Raw genomic sequence first — 18,340 nt, forward strand, 5'->3', positions numbered from 1 at the left:
CCCCAGACCCTCCAGAAGGGAACACCTGCCAACACCTTAATTTTAGCCCAACGGAGCTTGTGCTGGATTGCTAGACCGACAGAAATGTCAGAACAAGTTTGTGTCTTTATAAACGACTGACTAGCAGTGATTTGGGACAGCGGCTGTAGAAAACAATCACAAAATAAGGAGAAGCAGAGTCCTATCCAAAGTGCTGGCATGTTTATATAGCTGATGCTCCTTCATCCTCACAGGGTGATGGAGCGGCAGGCATCAGTGCCAAAGGGCATTTCCAAACAAAGCAAGCAGAAGTCCTGAAGGACAGGGGTACCCTTGCAAGTTCCCAAGGGCAAATGCAGGCAGAGTGACCCTTGAGGGGACAATTCCCTGGTAATAAAAACTAGAGCAAATCTCATTCCTTCTGGGACACTTCCCGGGAAGCTCAAAGGGTACAAAAACAGCTTAATGGTAACTCGCAGAGAAGCTTATGACAAGGTATACATTATGTAACAGTATCTTTAACATTAAGGTTTGTGCACTAGAAGGAGAAAATATTTCCAGTCTTTTCACAAGTCCATAGAATTTAGCCTTGATCCAGAATATCTGAAGTCTTCAAAGCTCAGAGCCTGGAGACTTGGGTCTTTTTCAAATTGGTCCCAGGACCTCCTCCAAATGGCCTCAAAAATTATCCTGTAAAGAACACAAAGAGCTGAGATCCTTTCTCCTGGGATTAATGAAATTCAGAGGCACTTACTGATCACCTAATATGTTCCCAGCTTCTGAAAGATCTAGCAAAGAATTACTAAAGGTCACTAGGAAAAGCTAGCGTTTGAAGAGTGACCAGAAAGCCGCCCTCCAGAATTCCAGCCCGGGACCACTTGTCAAGAAGTCTCTAAATGGTTCTCTTTATTATTTATGTCTGCCTACTTCCTAAAAGGATTTGAGGTGGTGATTTTCTAATTAAAATTTGTTTCTAATCTCTTTCTAATCTTGTTTTATTGGCTGCATTTCATCCCTCTTGTACTTAATCAACCTTGAATAGTGACGTGTATTGAGTCTGTACAAAAATATGAATTAGCATTAAAATTTAAATGTACACACATTTATTACACATGTAATATGTATGGGCATATTTGTATTTGTAAGCTTGTTGAAAGAAGCTAATGATAATGGTTCATTATGGGAATAATCAAAACCATTCTTTTGTTAGCGATTACCTATCAAATTTGCACAGCTGCCTTTTAAAAATTCCATTCCAAAGGTGTCAGAGTCCAGCCAAACGAAGTGCATATGCATAAAGAAAAGAAAAACTCAATAAATTAATATTTCACATCAACTGATCTGGAAACAAATACTTTGATAAAAGAATACAACTTGCCTAATTAAAGCGTCGCTACATCGAATATAAGAAGTATTAATGGTAGAAAGACGCATGTTTTGCTAATTCGAGGATACGGCAGGTGCTCACTCAGGAAGAATTATTCACGCTACGACCGTGTGCATGTGCATGGACACACGTGTGCGTGGCTGTGATTCTCAGCGGCCCTGGAACAGTTTCCCCCCGTGTGATTATCGCGTTACTTTGGCCTGATTATCGCGTTACTTTGGCCTGATTATCGCGTTACTTTGGCCTGACCATCGCCATGAGTCTTCCACCTGAACTGTATCAAGTTTCCCTGAAAGCACAATTAAATTGAAAGATAAATTTAAGAACATGTTTACTTGGCATTATTATCTGTAGCTATTGTGTTTGAGGCACTAATGTAAAAAATGGCGTGAAATTCGTAGGGACACAGAACGTGGAATTGACCACTCCCTCGGGGGAGGGATGTCTTTGGGAACTCTGTGCTAAAGGTTCACACGGCAAAGGAGGCAAACGGTATTTGAGGGGAGTGGTCAGAATCACAAGCACAGAACAGCCCCAGCGCTTGGCTTTTCATCCGCGGCCCCCACAGGGGAAAGACTACAAAAGGAGTAGACACCCACTGAGTGTCATCTGTGTTTATACACACACACTAACCAGCTGAATGCAGCCACACAAACCCTTATTTTGAACAGTGTGTTAAATTGGCCAAATTATTGGTAACTAGGGGATCATCTTCAAAAAAGTCACTTTAACCTTTTCAAGTTCTCCTTCAAACAATGTCTTTGAAATATTTGGAGAAATAACCTAAAATTCTTTATGTGGGGACGCCTGGGTCGCTCAATGGGTTAAGCGTTTGCCTTCGGCTTCGGCTCAGGTCACGATCTCAAGGTCCTGGGATCGAGCCCCACATTGGGCTCCTTGCTCAGTGGGGAGCCTGCTTCTCCCTCTGCCTGCCACTCCCCCTGCTTGTGCTCTCTCTCTGCGACAAATATATAAATAAAAGCTTTAAATTTTTTTTAATTTTTTATGTAAAACTAATTATTTTTTAATCTCTTTGGCTGGCTCATGCCGAACATGGGTCCCAGCCTCTGCAAAGTGCTCTCAAAGCATTCCCAGAGGTCCTCAAGAATGTCTTAGCTCTGCTGACAAACAAGCCAGCCCACAACACAGTGCACCTGTCAGGTATGGCTGTCTCTCATTCAGCACCTCAGCCAACTTCGCTGGGCATTGTGGCTTGCCCGGGCATTGTGGCTTCCCCAGTCGGCTGGCCACACCCTCCACATCCTGGTGTATGAATGTATGTGAGGGGGTATCCTTCTAGTCTTCTGTTATACTGCCTTTTAGAAGTACCCAAACCTTCCTATGGAGATACCAACAAAGCATCTCTTCCCCTTCCAATGTTCAGAATCACCTGCTCCATAAGGCTAGGCTAGAGCAGAAGACAGATTTGGGGAATAGATACCATATTAAACTTAGAATCTATGATTGGTATTCAGTAAAGATTTATGGATTGAATGAATAAATTCTCTTTCATTATGATGATGGAGGCTTTACTGCTGGACTAAGTTTGGTTCTCTGCCAGGAGAGCAAATAGACCTCTGGTGGCAACCCACCAAACAGCAGTGGATGTGGCGGGCTTTTGCTGGGCTCCCAAATGCCCATTATATATTTAATGCACTGTACGATACAAATGCTAAGAACCAAGGGCTGCCTTCAAACTCTGTTCTCTACCTTCTCTTGCCAGGCACCAGTGAGACAGCTCTCTAAATGTTCTCTATTAAACTGTTAGGTTTTACATTTAATGAAGCACAAATTAAAATTGTGAATTTCAGACACAATAAACTAATTGCCACGTTCGTCATAGTAAACCATGCTCTGAGCATCATTGTTTAGGGCATTATATTATGAAAGGCGAGCAGCTCAGTTCGCTGGTGGTATAGAAATAGAGCTCTTTGGTTTTGTTTCCAAGGACACTTGATGTCTACCTTTTTGCATGTGAATGCATCTTAGTCTGGGAATGTGCAGACACAGTATAATGAGCAATATAATGGGTGAGACGTAGACAGTTCACGAGCCCCCAGAATAGTGGGGAATAACAGGGATCTACATATACACAATAACGCTCCTGCCTTCGAGGAGGAGAAATACTTCCTTTTATTTGCTTTGACATGTTTAGAAAGTCATTAGTAGATATTAATGAAATAATTATACTAATTGAACTAATTATTGAAAGCCCTGTATGCACAAGTAAAACAACCAAATGATAGATGATCCACTTAATTCTTTTTTTTTTAAGATATTATTTATTTATTTGAGAGAGAGAGAATGAGAAAGAGCATGAGAGGAGAGAGGTCGGTGGGGAGAAGCAGACTCCCTGCTGAGCAGGGAGCCCGATGTGGAACTTGTGGGAGCCTAGGACTTCAGGATCATGACCTGAGCCGAAGGCAGTCGCTTAACCAACTGAGCCACCCAGGTCCCTAGTCCATTTATTTCTGCTAATGGTAAAAACACTTGCAAATTGAGATTGTCATTCTACGAGTCTAGCTGATTCTCGCATTGCGGTTTGTTGGTTATATCATACAGACATGGGCATACCTTTGAGGAATATACTTTGGTGAATGAATAATTTTGGAAAATTCACCAACTAAAGAGGCTGCGACTGTGCAGAGAAGAAATGTCTTGACTTGACTTTCTACCCAAGTCAATAGAACCACACCTGTCAAGGCACAATGGGTAATATGGCTAACGCCGACCCTCTGGGCTGCTTATTTCAGTATCCCACAAGCAGTTTGGGAAGAGACTATAAAGAAATGGGTATGTCGGTTCCTATCCCTTGTGGTACAGACAGGCAGCCCAGGTGGAGAACCACTATTTTCTATCCTAACATGTACATGTTGACTTCATTGTCTTAATCAGTGCGGCGTAATTAAGAGAATGGTGTCTTTGACATTTCTTCTGTGTCAATAAGCAATTTTAGGACAAGGATTGTGTCATAGACACCTCCCCCTCCCGAGCAGGCCCGAGACTCAAACCAGAGTAAATGATTTTTTTTTAATTGTGAATGAAAAAAATTCAACTATTTAAATTACATAAAAAAATACCAAAAGATCACTGTTTGCTGAAAAGTAGCTTCTGACGCCCAAAGCCGTTCAGGAACCCCCAAATACAGACTCTCCGAGATACACGGATTTGGTGTAGGGCTCCTCACTTGCAGCAGGAGGTCAAAGAAGGGCCACGGGCTCCAAGCCTCGCATTGGCAAAGAGGTCAAAGTCAGACCAGCAGCATTACCTCCAAGGAGGAATAGACTGCAGTTCCTGAAAAATTCAGACGCATATCACATATTTTGACATATTTCATCTTTTAATACACCCGCACCTGCAAAACATGGTGGCAGGCCTCGTGACCTCTGAGAAGGGACGCCCCCATACATCTGGACCTAAACTCAGTCACAGCAGGATGGGCAGGATGGAGGGCGGGATCCCTGTAACATACTCCCAGGGCTTGACCTTGTCAATTTGTTCGGCAAACCAGAGCGTGGGACTCCCAGGTCTGCACCAGAACGCACGTTGGAACAGAACAAAGGCCTATGGGAGAAGCAGCACCGGAATACTAATCCCTATTCCTATGGAAATAGGCTTGGGCTTCGGTATTTTCTCTAGTTGGTCACACTTGGAGAGGAATTAAGCTTGAAAGATAACAGAACTTCAAAAGCCAAATTGAAAAGACCAGACCCGAGGCTGTGAAGGGCATTCCGGAGAGAGAGGGGTTTTACCTCAGCTTTCAGAGCAGGTTCTCCCTCCTCTTTGAACGTTTCTGACACTCGGAGTGTTGCTGAAGATTTTCCCAGCCGTGACATCGTTCATCAGGAAACCATGAAATAACAAAAAGCCGTTTCTAGGTAGAGCAGTGAGGATGTGAAAGTCAGAGTAAGTTGCTTCTTGTGCTGTTAATTCCAAGGGGAGCGTGTGTGCGCGTGCGCGCGTGTGTGTGTGTCTGTGTGTGTGGACATATGACTCTCTGTGTATGTTCTGCTTCTTGAGCCTAACAGTCATCTCTGAGAAAGCTCCCTGAGCCTTGCTTTTCTCACTGCAAAGACACCTTCTATGGCCAGCGGAACCAAGCCCCCCAACATGTAGCCCCCAGCGGTAAGCAGAGGTCTCAGCGGGTCCCCAGAAATGTGTCCCCATGCCCCACTGGCCACGGAGGGCAAACAATCTGAAGGGGAAATAAGAAGAGAAAGGAATAAAAGTAGGAGGGGGAGGGGGTCAATACACAAGTCAACACTTACATTCCTGCCTCCTTCCGGTTACTTCTTTTACCCAGAATCCTGTTGCCTGCATTTCCCTAGGGAACCTCTGCTGGCCTTTCGAGATTCAACTGAGAATCATTCCAATAACTCCTCTGTGCCAGACCTGGAACTAGGCACAAGGAACCTGAAAGTGCACAAGGCGAAATGAGGACCCTCGGGGGAGCTGTGTGCCAGGCTCTCAAGCAGGCCCCATGAACCATGTACCAGGAAAGCCATTATTCTAAGCTTAGCGTTTGGCACAAAGAATGCAACAGCGCACGATACAAGATGCCTGCCCACAAGGAGCTGAGCACCAGACTCAGCGCTGGGCACATGGGAAACAGCAGTGCACAACCGATCTACCCCTGAGGGGCTGCGAGCTGGCTGAGTCCTGAGCACGAGGAACTGGACGGTGCTCGACATTGGCGCCTGAGCCCAAGGAGCTGAAGACCAGGCTCACGAAGACTGGGCCCACGAAGCCCAACGGAGCAGAATGAGATGTGCTCACCTGGAGGGAACGGAGTCAGGCTCGGTGCTGAACCCCAGGATTGGAGATGTGTGCCAGCTTCTATACGGCGCCTGGCTGGCTCAGTCGGCTGAGCGTCCGCCTTCAGCTCAGGGCATGATCCCGGGGTCCTGGGATCGAGCCCCATGTCTGGTTCTCTGTTCAGCAGGGAGCCTGCTTCTCCCTCGTCCTCTGCTTGCCACTCTGCCTACTTGTGCTCTCTCTTACGCGCTCTCTCTCTGTCAAATAAATAAATAAAATCTTTTTTTAAAAAAATGAACAAGGCAATGTACAAGGCCATATGCCTATCCTCAAGGCATTGCCTTCCTTGAACTCCCTGACCTGATAAGGGCTTATATACCTCCCATTTATACCCTGATAAATGGCATCATTTCTGAGCAAAATATTTTCATGGTCTACTTCCCCTCCATGGACAGTAAGTGGATTTATAATTTCATTTATAATTTATTTGTCTTCATATCCCCAACACTAAGCACAGTGACCCCCAAAAAACAAAACCACTACCACCAGGGATGACACAGATGTGTGCGGCTGAGCATAATTACTACATTTCTGCTCAAAACAATTGTCAGTGGGGTTTTGGAAAAACAACTCTTTGGTATGTTTTTGTTAGTCTGTATGCTTTAGTGTGCATGAGTGATACTTGTCTGCGGTTCTCGCCTCGTGCTGTCTTTCTCTGGCTTACAGATCAGCCTCAAACTTGTTTCCAAAAACGAATCAGAAAATTTTCCTTCCTCTTCAGTAAATTAGAACAGGTATCAGCACATTTTTGCCATAACGGGTCGATAGTGACAGTAAATATTTTCGGCTTTGTTGTCCACATGGTCTCCTTTGCAACAATTCACCTTGTCCCCAAAGCAGCCGTAGACAGTGAGGAAACAAGCCGTGACTGAGTGTGACTGTCCAATGAAGCTTGATCTATAAAAACAGGTGGCAGTGAGCCCGATTTGATCTTGATCTGTGGGACTGGGCTTGGTGACACCTGGTTAGGAATAATTTACAGAGCATGTGAACCATATGGTCTTTGAAGGTTTGGTAGAAATGCGTCTGTATCTGATCTTGGCAGAAAAACTCTGGTGTTTCCCCAAGAAATAAGATCATAGGGCATCACGGGTTCATCTGTAGTCTCCCTGCCCCGGTTCTGGAATGACCCACTTCTCCAAGGAGCCAGCCCCAAACTCTCTTATTTATAGAGGCCTTACAGGGTATTTTAATGTGTGGTCGAGCTAGCTGCCCTTTGTAGTTCTACTTTTTTCATAATTTGTTACAGGATCTGCCCTGCCTCAACCAACCACAGAAGGAGGAGGCTAGCAGGATACCTGACTCCGCGGCAAACTGGGAGGGAAACAGGCAAACAGGGGCCGGGAGCAATCGGCTCAGCCCCGGCAAGCCAAACGTGGGGCTGGAAGCTTGAGTATGGCGATATTATAACCATGGGTGCTGGCATGTCTGGTCTAGGACGCTGAGTCTAACAGTGAGGGCAGGCTCTGGGGGCAGTGAATCCACGTGCAAGTGAAATCCTGAGGCTCACTCGTGCTGGGTGGACAGCAGGTAGCAAAGATCAGCCACCAGCAGGAGGCTGTCCCTGCAGCGGAAGACTGGCCTGGCAAGGACAAGGCAAAGGCCGAACAGTAGAGGTTCAGGGTCCCGAGACAGGGCCCCTGGCAGGGCCAGCGAAGGAGATGCCCTTGGCAGTGCTGTCAGGTCTCTGAGGAGTAGAGTGAGGCCCAAGATGAGTTACCAAGCCTGGGGCTTGGGACAGAGCTGCCAGGGACTCAGGTCGTTATCTCATGGGTGGTGGGATTAAGCCCCAAGCTGGGCTTCAGGCTGGGCAGAGAGTCAGCTTGAAGAGTCTCTCCCTCTGCCCCTCCCCTCACTTGTGCTCTCTCTCTGAGGTGAGTGAATGAATGAAAAAATAAATAAACAAATAAATAAATAAATAAATATTTTGGGGAAAAAAACCAAGGAGGACTTGTTTCACCACCATATTCTGTATACTACACTTGCACACTGCCAGACACTTTGCGTACATTAAGGGAAGAAAACGAACATTTTTTTTTTTTTGTTACCAGTGGTGTGTTGAGAAATGTTTAGCCACCAGCTCTTTTCAGGAGGATAGATGAAAGGGACGGGGTAGGGCAGAAGCCCTGATTTGCAGCATTTTCCAATATTTGTGGTACAAATACTTCCACCGAGATTTCAAGTCACCACCAAGTAGTCATTGAGTGCAGAGCTGGGAAGACAAGTGCAATGGAACATTGTTACATACCATTTCCCTCCTACAGATCCAAGGGATAGATGTGCATTGCCTCAGAGCATAGACAGATAATAACAAAATACAGTGAAATGATTAGAAAGTGATTTGTTTTGTGTATATTTCAATATAACTTTTTTTTCCCCACATCCATTATTTTTAATGCCCAGCGTTTATAATACAAGGGCCAGAGCTCTCTCCCCACCTCAAGTTTATAAGTTTTCGATTGGCTTGTGAGGCCAATAGGGATACTTCTTCTTGTCTAATTTGGTTTCTGGGAAGGCTTCATTCAGGTCCTCAATGGTTATCTGATCAAACGGAATTATGTTCCTTAGCTTCTCCAGCTGTTTTTCGTATTCCACAATCCTGGCCTTTGAGACAGACAAAAACTCAGCACAACTTTTCACATCTTCTTTTTCTTCAGCGTCCACCTGAACAGTGTATTTATCCTCTGGCACAGGAATCTTCAGGGCATTGAACTTCTTCTCAAAGTCATCTACCAAGCCAGCCTTCGCCACATTGGCCTTGTAGTAAGCCCAGTCGATAGTAGGGGGTTTCTCAGGGAGAGTAGCCAACTTGGAGGTAAGTGTCTCATTCCAAGATTTCAGGGAGGTAGCAATGGCCTTCTGGTTTCGGGGTATGATCTCCCCAAAAGCTACACAGTCAATGGTTTTTAGAGCAAGTTTTCGCCCAGCCGTCTTGAGATCCTTCACCGACCCCGGCCGCCCAGAGTCCACAGCAGCCAGGAACGGACTCAATATAACTTATTTTGTTGTAGGTTAACGCCTGTGTTTAATAACCAGCTCTCAACATTTCTGATCATTTATCCATCAGTTCCCGACAGCTGGTACAGGCCACGCGCAACACACCACTGAGTATTGCTTACTGTCCGCCCCGTGCCAGGATTGTCATTTGAGATACACTGTTTCATGAATCCTCACTGTGATCTTCTGAAATAGCGGCTGTTTTACTGATGAAGAAAAGGATCTCGGAACGCTTGAGCGACTTGCTTGGAAACTCGGAGCTCAACAATGGTTGTGTGAACCCCACCCTCCAAATCCTTATAATTCGATTATACCACACTGTCACTCAGATGGCAAACATTTGATTTTAAAGTGTTTTATTCTTTAAGAGAGCAGATTGCGTCCCACGGATGCCGAGGTCCACTGAATTCAGCGAGTCTGTGAACACGGATATGTGTGGAAGGTCATTGACACTGAGTCAGTTTGGTTTCAGAAAGTGTCATTACGCTGCATATGATGACCAGGTTAGGCAGAGAATGACCTGTGTCATCATCTAGAGGAGAATGATAGATCCCCGGCAAGCAGGCTTTCCAGAAACAGTGGGAATCACCTCAGGCTCCTCTTCTCATTTTCCTTTCCTTTCCCTAAATTCATTCCAGCCCACAAAATTCATTTAATTCTTTTTAATCAAGTCAATGTCTTACACAATGATCCTGAAGGTGAGTATCCAATAACATTTCAACCACTGTTTGCAACGAATTCACATTTGCTAGGGTTGTGATTTTTGTGATCAGTTATTTTTTCTCGTTAAAATATGATGGTGTTTAGGGGCGCCTGGGTGGCTCAGTGGATTAGGCCGCTGCCTTCGGCTCAGGTCATGATCTCGGGGTCCTGGGATCGGGTCCCGCATCGGGCTCTCTGCTCAGCAGGGAGCCTGCTTCCTCCTCTCTCTCTCTGCCTGCCTCTCTGCCTACTTGTGATCTCTGTCTGTCAAATAAATAAATAAAATCTAAAAAAAAAAAAAAATATGATGGTGTTTATTTTTTAATAAGCAACGTCACTGTAAAGTTACAATAGGAGACCCTAGGAACAAAATAACTTTAAAACGTGAATTCAATTATTTCTCGTGACAATCCTATGCAATAGGAACTATTATTATTCTAACTTCATAGTAAACTGGAATACAAAGAGATTAATAATTTATCCAGTAGCCTCTTATTTGTCTTAAGACAAACTCCAGAGTCCTTTTTGTTTTCAATCTCCATAATCTGGCCCCACATGCCATTTCAAAATTAGATCTCACTCCTAACTGATAATAGCATACATTTGGACCTGCCTCATCTGCTTCTTGCCTGTAAGCTTCAGTCCCACCACTGTCCCCAACCAAGATGCCCTCTTCCTTGCCCTTTGCCTATCTGGATCCTCCCATCACACAAAACTTTGCTCTGGTATTGGCTTTTCCATGGAGACATCTCTGACCATTCTCACCCAGTGACGCTCACAGCCCACTCTTGACCATAGTACCTTGTAACTTCTCTCAACATATTGCCTTAAATTGTCATTTAAATCTCCCTATCAAAATCTGTCCTCCAACAAGAATGCTAACGTGCTATAAATCATACCTCCACAGTGCCTAGCACAGTTCTAAGTAGGTAGTTATCCTCAATGCTTTTTGTTAAATAAGCTCTAGGCCCAGCATGGGGCTCAAACTCACGACCCCAAGACTGAGTGCACGCTCCTCTGACTGAGCCAGCCAGACAACCCCCTCAATGCCGTTTTCATTAATGTATTCTATGGCTTATGCAAGAGCTATTCTTTTCATCAAAAATGCACTCTGTTCTCAGACTCGCACGTCTCCGGCATGAAAATATTTATATGTCTGAAGATTGTATCCATCCTGGTAAAAAGAATTGGTGAGAGCAATCTATGAATCAGGATTATTTGCTACCTCAAACTCATATTGTTTTTACTTTATGTTTATATGCTATAAAAAATAAAATATTAGAAAAAAATTACCACTTGAAGCAAACAGATTAACGTAACATTGGCAAAACTCACAGCTTAGGCAAGAAAGGAGAAACTGGATATTTTTTCTTTTAAAATAATGCACAAGACCAAAGGGAAAGCGGGAGTAGAGGAAGTAGAAAGCCAAACTCTGCTGGAGTTATTTATAATAACTTCAAGGGTCCCTGAAGAAAGGTAAGTTGCAAAAGTTAAAATGAAGAACAAGAGGGTTTTTAAATGGCAGATTAATTTGAAAGTCTGGAAGACTGTTCAGGACAGTAACTCACAGCTTTTTGAATGTATTTAAATGAGGTGGAAACTGACAAAATGGAATTGTTTTAGAAAACTTGCCCCAAGCAGACAAAGAGCAGATGGGATGGAGGATGGCAGTGAACAGAGACCTACTTAACTCCAGTCTGGAAATGGACCATTAGGCTAAGGATGAGAAAGAAAAGGAAAAAAAAAAAAAAGTCTAACTCAAAATGAAAGAAATAAACAAGCTAGCTACTTTCAATGTATTTTACTTGAAACTGCTCTTTAGGGGATCAGAAGTACATCAAGTTCTGCAAGCAGGCAGGGGAAACCATCTTTGTGTTCCTCACAAGGCTCATTTGCTCATAAAACAAGAGAATGAACAAGACCGCAGCATCAACCGTTACTGGTCACGTGGTCAAAATTAGTGTTCACTCATTTTTAAAAGTCCTGATTGGCCAAAGTTATAGCACAACACTGAAACACCAAGGTGATTTAATTGGTGTGCTACCGGTCAGGAATTCAAGAGAAATTCTCAAGGAATTGAATCTAGGTCACAATAATAAAGATCCAGAGATGCTCTAGGTTCAGAAAATTGTAGACTGGCTGGTTTAACTCCTGTCCTAAAGAAAGTAGTGGGCTTTATTTTTAGGAACCCATTGGGAATACTAATGGACAAAGCTTCCCTTCGTTAAGGGGAACTAACCTGGTTGCTGGAAAATACGGCCTCTCACTAACAGAGGTAATACGAGATGTCGTTTCAAGGTAGTAGAGCTGAGGAAGACAAAAAGGAAAAGCCAACATCATAATTAGATTGCCACAAAGAGTACGAGAGCATCTCACACTCAGAGGAAAGGTACAAAGGTCAAAGTCAGCAAACCGCTGGTAATGACCCTGCCGGCACTCCTGTTAACCCTCAGAAGCAAGACGAAAAGATTCTGTAACCTCCGGTTCTTGGAAGGTTTGGGGTAGCAGGACCTTACATGTGAACTTATTATGTATGGAGGATCGGTTTTTATTAAATATAAATAATAGATTACAACTAGCTTTAAAGCCCATTATGGTGTGATAGACAATATAGTACTAAGACCCATGTAACAATGTAATAGACACTATGATACCAAGAACCGTGACTGAGAACTGAAAATTCAATCCAATACAGAGCATGGTAAGTTGGGGCCGTATTTTTTTTTTTAATATTTTATTTGTTTATTTGACAGAGATCACAAGTATGCAGAGAGGCAGGTAGAGAGAGGGGGAAACAGGTTCTCCGCTGAACAGAGCGCCCGATGCGGGGCTCGATCCCAGGACCCTGAGATCATGACCTGAGCAGAAGGCAGAGGCTTTAACCCACTGAGCCACCCAGGCGTGGGGCTGTATTTTATCTGCACTGCTTTCTGGAGAAGGCATACGCAGACAAAAGCACATACAGAGAAGCTTTGGAGCAAAAATAAGTGCCTTATATTTCTTGTCACAGACTTTCACTCTTGAAAAAAATACATTTTACTTGGAGCAGAACATCTGGCCAATTCAGTCCAACATTCCATCCGTCTTAGGAATGTTCCCAGGCAGCTGGAGTCATGACCTTCTTTACGTATTGACTCTCCATTTTGGTGTCACGGTATTATTATTCAAGGACATTTTTTAATTTTCTAGACTTTGACCCAGGATATACTACCCTAGATTTGTCAACATCACCAAACATTTATTAAGGAGACAAAACCAAAATGCACATGAACATGAACTAAAACAACAAAGTGGAATAAAATATCTACCAAATGAATGCTAAGGGAAACAAATATCAGGGAAAGAGGTAACACTGGTTTGGAAAAGTCAAGAAAGAATTTATAGAAAGTGAAGACATGAAATGAGTTTGAAAGTCCTGGAAGAAGTAAATAAATGGAGAAGAGAATATAGGCATCCAGGGAAAGGAAAATGTGTCAGCCAATCTCTAGAGGTTGTAATTCTCCTGGCTTGTCCAATCTAAATACAGTGTAGAATTCCTATAGCAGGTGTAATGAAAAATAAAGTTGGAAAGGCAATTAAAAGCAAAATGACATCATATTTTGAAAGTCAGGCTTAGCAATTTGTACTTAACCTGTGGATAAATGGATTGAAGATTTAGAAAGTTTGAAGGGAGATCTGTGAACAAGATGGGTCAAAAGGACGGAGGTGGAGAAATCAGTTAAGACTACTGCAATAATCCAAGCCAATCAAACCAAATTCATACACTGGTAACCCAAGGGCCCAGTCTGGCCCACAGCAGATTTTATTTAGACTATGTACTATTTTTTTAAATTGATATAATTGGCATATAACATTATGTAGGTTTAAGATGTACAAAGTTTGATTTGGTTCATTTATCTATTGAAGTATGATTACCACAATAGTGTTAGTTAACACCTCTATCGTGTCTCATAATTACCATTTCTTTTTTGTGGTGAGAACGTTTATGACCTAGTCTCTTAGCAACTTTGAAGTATATAATAGAGTATTGTTGACTATAATTATATTGTGCATTAATTCTCCAGAACTACTTCATCTTGTGGTTGCAAGTTTATACCCTTTGAACAAAATCTCCCAATTCCCCCACCCCTAGCCCCTGGCAATCACCATTCTAATTCTCTTTTTTATGAGTTCAGCTTTTTTTACATTCCATGTATAACTAGTATCATGTAGTATTTGTCTTTCCCTCTCTTGTTTCCCTTAGCATAATGCCTTCAAGGTCTATCCATATTGTCCCAAATACTTACATACATTTTTTAAAAATTCAAACAAAGAAGTGGCCAACATTAAAATGAAAACCTTTCCCACTAAAAACTGAATTTCCAACTTCTCCAGAAGAACTGTTCAAGACTGTCATGGTCCCTAGGGCCTAGGCACTGAATTTGGCAAACCAACCCCATCTTCTGTCAAACATACCCAAGAAAACCCAAATCCCACATTAAGTATAATCTGTACCTCATTGCCTAAAAGTTGATTTGCATTTGATTAGTTGATAATATGTTCAGTTTTGCAGACACTTAATTAAAATGCTTATTCATTTTAATTTCAAGTTTTGTTTTTAAAGTCAAAACCTTGGGGTACCTGGGTGGCTCAAGTCAGTTAAATGTCTGACTTCTGGGGCACCTGGGTGGCTTAGTGGGTTAAAGCCTCTGCCTTCGGCTCAGGTCATGATCTCAGGGTCCTGGGATCAAGCCCCAAATTGGGCTCTCTGCTCAGCAGGGAGCCTACTTCCTCCTCTCTCTCTGCCTGCTTCTCTGCCTACTTGTGATCTCTCTCTGTCAAATAAATCAATAAAATCTTTAAAAAGAAAAGTCTTCTTTAAAAAAAAAAAGAAGTGTCTGACTTCTACTCAGGTCATGATCTCAGGGTTCTGGGATGGAGCCCCAAGTCAGGTTCTGCACTCAGCGGGCAGTTTGTCCCTCTCCCTCTGCCCCTCCCTCTGCTTGTACAGGTGCTCAGCCTCTCTCAAATAAATAAATAATCTTAAAAAAAAAAAAAAGGAGGAATGACGCATTTCATTTAAGTAGGAAAACCAGAAAGAAAAAAGGAATAGAATGAATCATTTTATATGTGTTGAATTTGAGGTATTGGCAAGAAAAATCAAAAATGGTCCAAATATCCAACAGGCCATCTCTGACGCACAATGGGAGGTTGAAAGAGATGGGACCTAGGGATTTAGATTTTATAGTCGTTTACACAATGGAAACCACGGAGTCATTAAAAGTGAGCCTTGGAGAACATGAGGATTAGAAGGCTGAAGGCAATGGACGAGTCAGTGAAAGGGAGAAAAAGGCAAATGAAGCAATGTAATTGTCTGGGGTTCGGAAGCCAGGAGAAAACTGAGTTTCCGGGGGAACCCAGCTGAGCCCAGCGAGGCCCTTCACACACATTAGCTTATGTAAGCTACACGGCAGCCTTTTAAGATGGGGTGTTAATACCCATTGGACGGATAATACCAAAACATAGAGAGACTTTCTAATTAGCCCCAAATCACACAGCTAAGAAGCGGTGAATCTAGCACAGTGTTTCTCAACTGCGGGGGATTTTTTTCCCCCCTACAGAACACTGGGCAATGTCTGAACAATTTTGAGTTATTACAGCCTGGGGTGGGGGCTTGTGGGGAGAGGTCAGAGAGGGGACGGGGGTGGAATTGTTACTTTCGACCAGTGGACAGAGGTCAGGGATGGCGGCAACCATCCTAGAAAGCGCATGTCAGAGAAGAGCCGGCCCTCACCAAAGAACTACCCAACCCCAAATATCAATAGTGCTGCTGCCGAGAAGCATTATTTAGCATCTAGTCTCTGAAATATGGTGTATAATCTTTCCACAGCATCATTGTATCCACACCTCAACCAGGTTGCTCCCCTATTGCATAACATCAGCGTAAGGGAGCTTTGATGGAAGTTTCTGGAATATCTTTTCTGTGGAGTGCCCAAGACTGAATAAGAAACTCTGGGAGTAAGCCCCAACTATCGGTGCTTTGAAAATCCTTCCAGATGATTGTGTTACACTCTAAAGTTTGAGAACCACTCATCTTTTTTTTTTTTTAAATGTCTAATGAATGTGGTCATTTATAAACCACCACTGTCTGCTGAAAGCGTACCTTTTGAGAAAGTGCTGGCACCAAAAACTAGGGCAAGAGAGGAAGACAGAGCCCTGTTGCATGGGATGGCTGCAAAAATCCCACTGCAGAAAAAGAGGAACTCCACGGAAAAGATGCTTCTTAAGATGAGAAGATGAATTGCAAAACTCAAAAAGCATTTTTCCCACGTGCAAGTTGCAAGAGTGCCTTCTGGGCAAGGAAGGCAGAGCAGCACAAGTTAAAGAGGCCTGTGTCAGCCTGGCTTATGACTAGAGAGCACCCTGGCAAGTTCTGCAGAGGGGACAGCTCGGTCTGAAGGGCAGGAGTGAAGAGCTTGGCCTTGTAGACTGGAGGCCATTTGTAGAGCTAATGAAGGGGGTTGGGGAGTGAAGCTTCAGGCATGGAAATGCCTCCATTAGATATGCATTAAAAAATGGGACTTGGCAGTTTTGGAGGGTGCACTTCAGTGGGGTAAGAGGCTAGCAGAGTCGGGAGGATGCTCTTACAGCCATTTCTTTCAGCCGAGGTTTCCAAAACGGGAAGGCTGTACCCTGGGAGGGCTGTAGACTGATCCACTGCCGTAAGGGAAGGGACTCTCGGCACTTGTTGATAGGTATTTATTATATTGTCTTCTAAAACAATTAAGGCTCACTAGCATTTAATATATGAATTAATGTGAAGGCCTTCACTTTTTCTGCATGCCAACGGGCCGCAGTTACTGTAATAGAGGAGTAGAGAGAGTTCCATGACGAGCCCACGGGGCCCTCCTCATCTCACACACTTTAGACTGTAGACTGCACCCCACGAGGGCCCGGTCAAGTGCATTTATGACTTATGTTAGCTAATTTCAGCAAAACTAGCCCTGGAAGAGAACACATGGTTGAACACACGGTTTTTAAAAGATTCCTGCAAAGAGACCTCAGACTGCAGAGGATACGAGTAATTCAAGCCCGAGGAAATGGCACGGCCAGACTTCTTCTCCTAGCTGGAGCTCTCCCTCAGCCACACTGGAGGCCTAGATCTGGTGAGACGCTGGTCACAATAGTTTAAATTGCCCATAATACTTGAACTATTACTTTATAGCGATAAAGAAAGCCTTACCTAAATTGTAGGTTGTGCTTTGAGATGTTAGCTGTTGGTAGGGTGAAGTCCTGAAAACTAGGAAGATGTCTCAGGGATGAGAATGAGAAAATACATTGTTACTCACAACATGAATCGTCTCAGAAGCTTTACATTGAGCAGAAGAGGCCAGATGCAGGGAGGACGCCCTATTGGACTACTAAACTGCTATTTGACTACTACATAAAGTTCAAAACAAGTAAACATTGTCTGCGGTGGCAGAGGTCAGGGAGGTCAGGCTAGTGGTTATCCTTGGCAGTGGGGGAAGGGGGGCTGTGTGAAATAGAGGAGGCCACAGGAGAGCTTCTGGCTTCTAGTAATGTTCTATTTCCTGGACCTAATTTAAATCACACAGTCACACACCTATATTCACTTTGCAAAACTTCCTCAAGCTAGAAACTTAATGATTTGTCCTCTTTTCTCCATGCGTGTTAAATAAAACTAAATAAAAAATTTACATGCAAATTTTTTAATGTAAGAAGTTTAATGAAAGTAAATACATTTCTATAATTTGTGAGAAAATTGCTTCTGTGCTGTTACTAAATTCAACTTTTAAAAATTACTGCATCATTCATCTGTATCTAAAATTTATCTTTACAAATGTACAAAATGTTGGGCAAATGGTGCATGGAGTTCATTTCATCAAGTCTAAAAAATAATACACTGGGGAGATGGGATGGCTCCGTTTACCAGTGCACTCGGGCAGAGGTTGGTAAGAGTGAGCTCTCAGTGCACTGGGGATGAGGAGAGGGAATAGCGAGAAGAAATGACAAGGAGACAGGGTCTACAGGACTGATAACTGGCAGGATTGTGGGATGTGTAAAAGGGAAAAGAATCCCTGAGGGCTTCCAGGTTGAGGTGTGCGTGGGCTCTCAGGGGCTGATAAGTCCGGCTCCAGGAGAGGAAATCCAGGATGACAATAGGTGTGGAGAAGGTACTATAAGAATATGAAAGGTGCACAATTTTTTATTTCAATCCACAATCAAAGCCCCCATGCTATGTAGTCAGCACCAAAAAATAATTAATCTATTATTTTCAGAGGGCACACAAAGAAGTGTCACTCCTAAGAAGAAATCCTGACTAATTAACGTTATACACTATGGTTATCCGCTAAGTATCATTTACTTTTGAGAGAAAGTCTAGGAAAAATTACTCTAAAATTAAGTGCTGAACTTCTTTCTGTAGGTGTGGAAAACAGTGCACAGTATTGTATTATGAGG

The 18,340-nt window shown here is 43.3% G+C and overlaps 1 protein-coding gene across 1 annotated transcript in view; it reads right to left on the reverse strand.

Annotated features, from left to right (window-relative positions):
* Positions 1 to 8,585: 8,585 nt before the first annotated feature.
* The window catches only part of LOC123942092 (ATP synthase subunit d, mitochondrial-like), a 35,620-nt gene continuing 25,865 nt past the window's right edge, over positions 8,586 to 18,340 (reverse strand). Inside the window, exon 3 of the mRNA XM_046006043.1 lies at positions 8,586 to 9,177. Coding sequence (XP_045861999.1) covers positions 8,627 to 9,177 — 551 coding nt within the window. The 3' untranslated portion in view covers positions 8,586 to 8,626. The remainder of the gene's footprint in view (positions 9,178 to 18,340) is intronic.

This window comes from Meles meles, chromosome 5 (assembly GCF_922984935.1).
Source record: "Meles meles chromosome 5, mMelMel3.1 paternal haplotype, whole genome shotgun sequence".
In the NCBI taxonomy this organism is placed as follows: Eukaryota; Metazoa; Chordata; class Mammalia; order Carnivora; family Mustelidae; genus Meles; species Meles meles.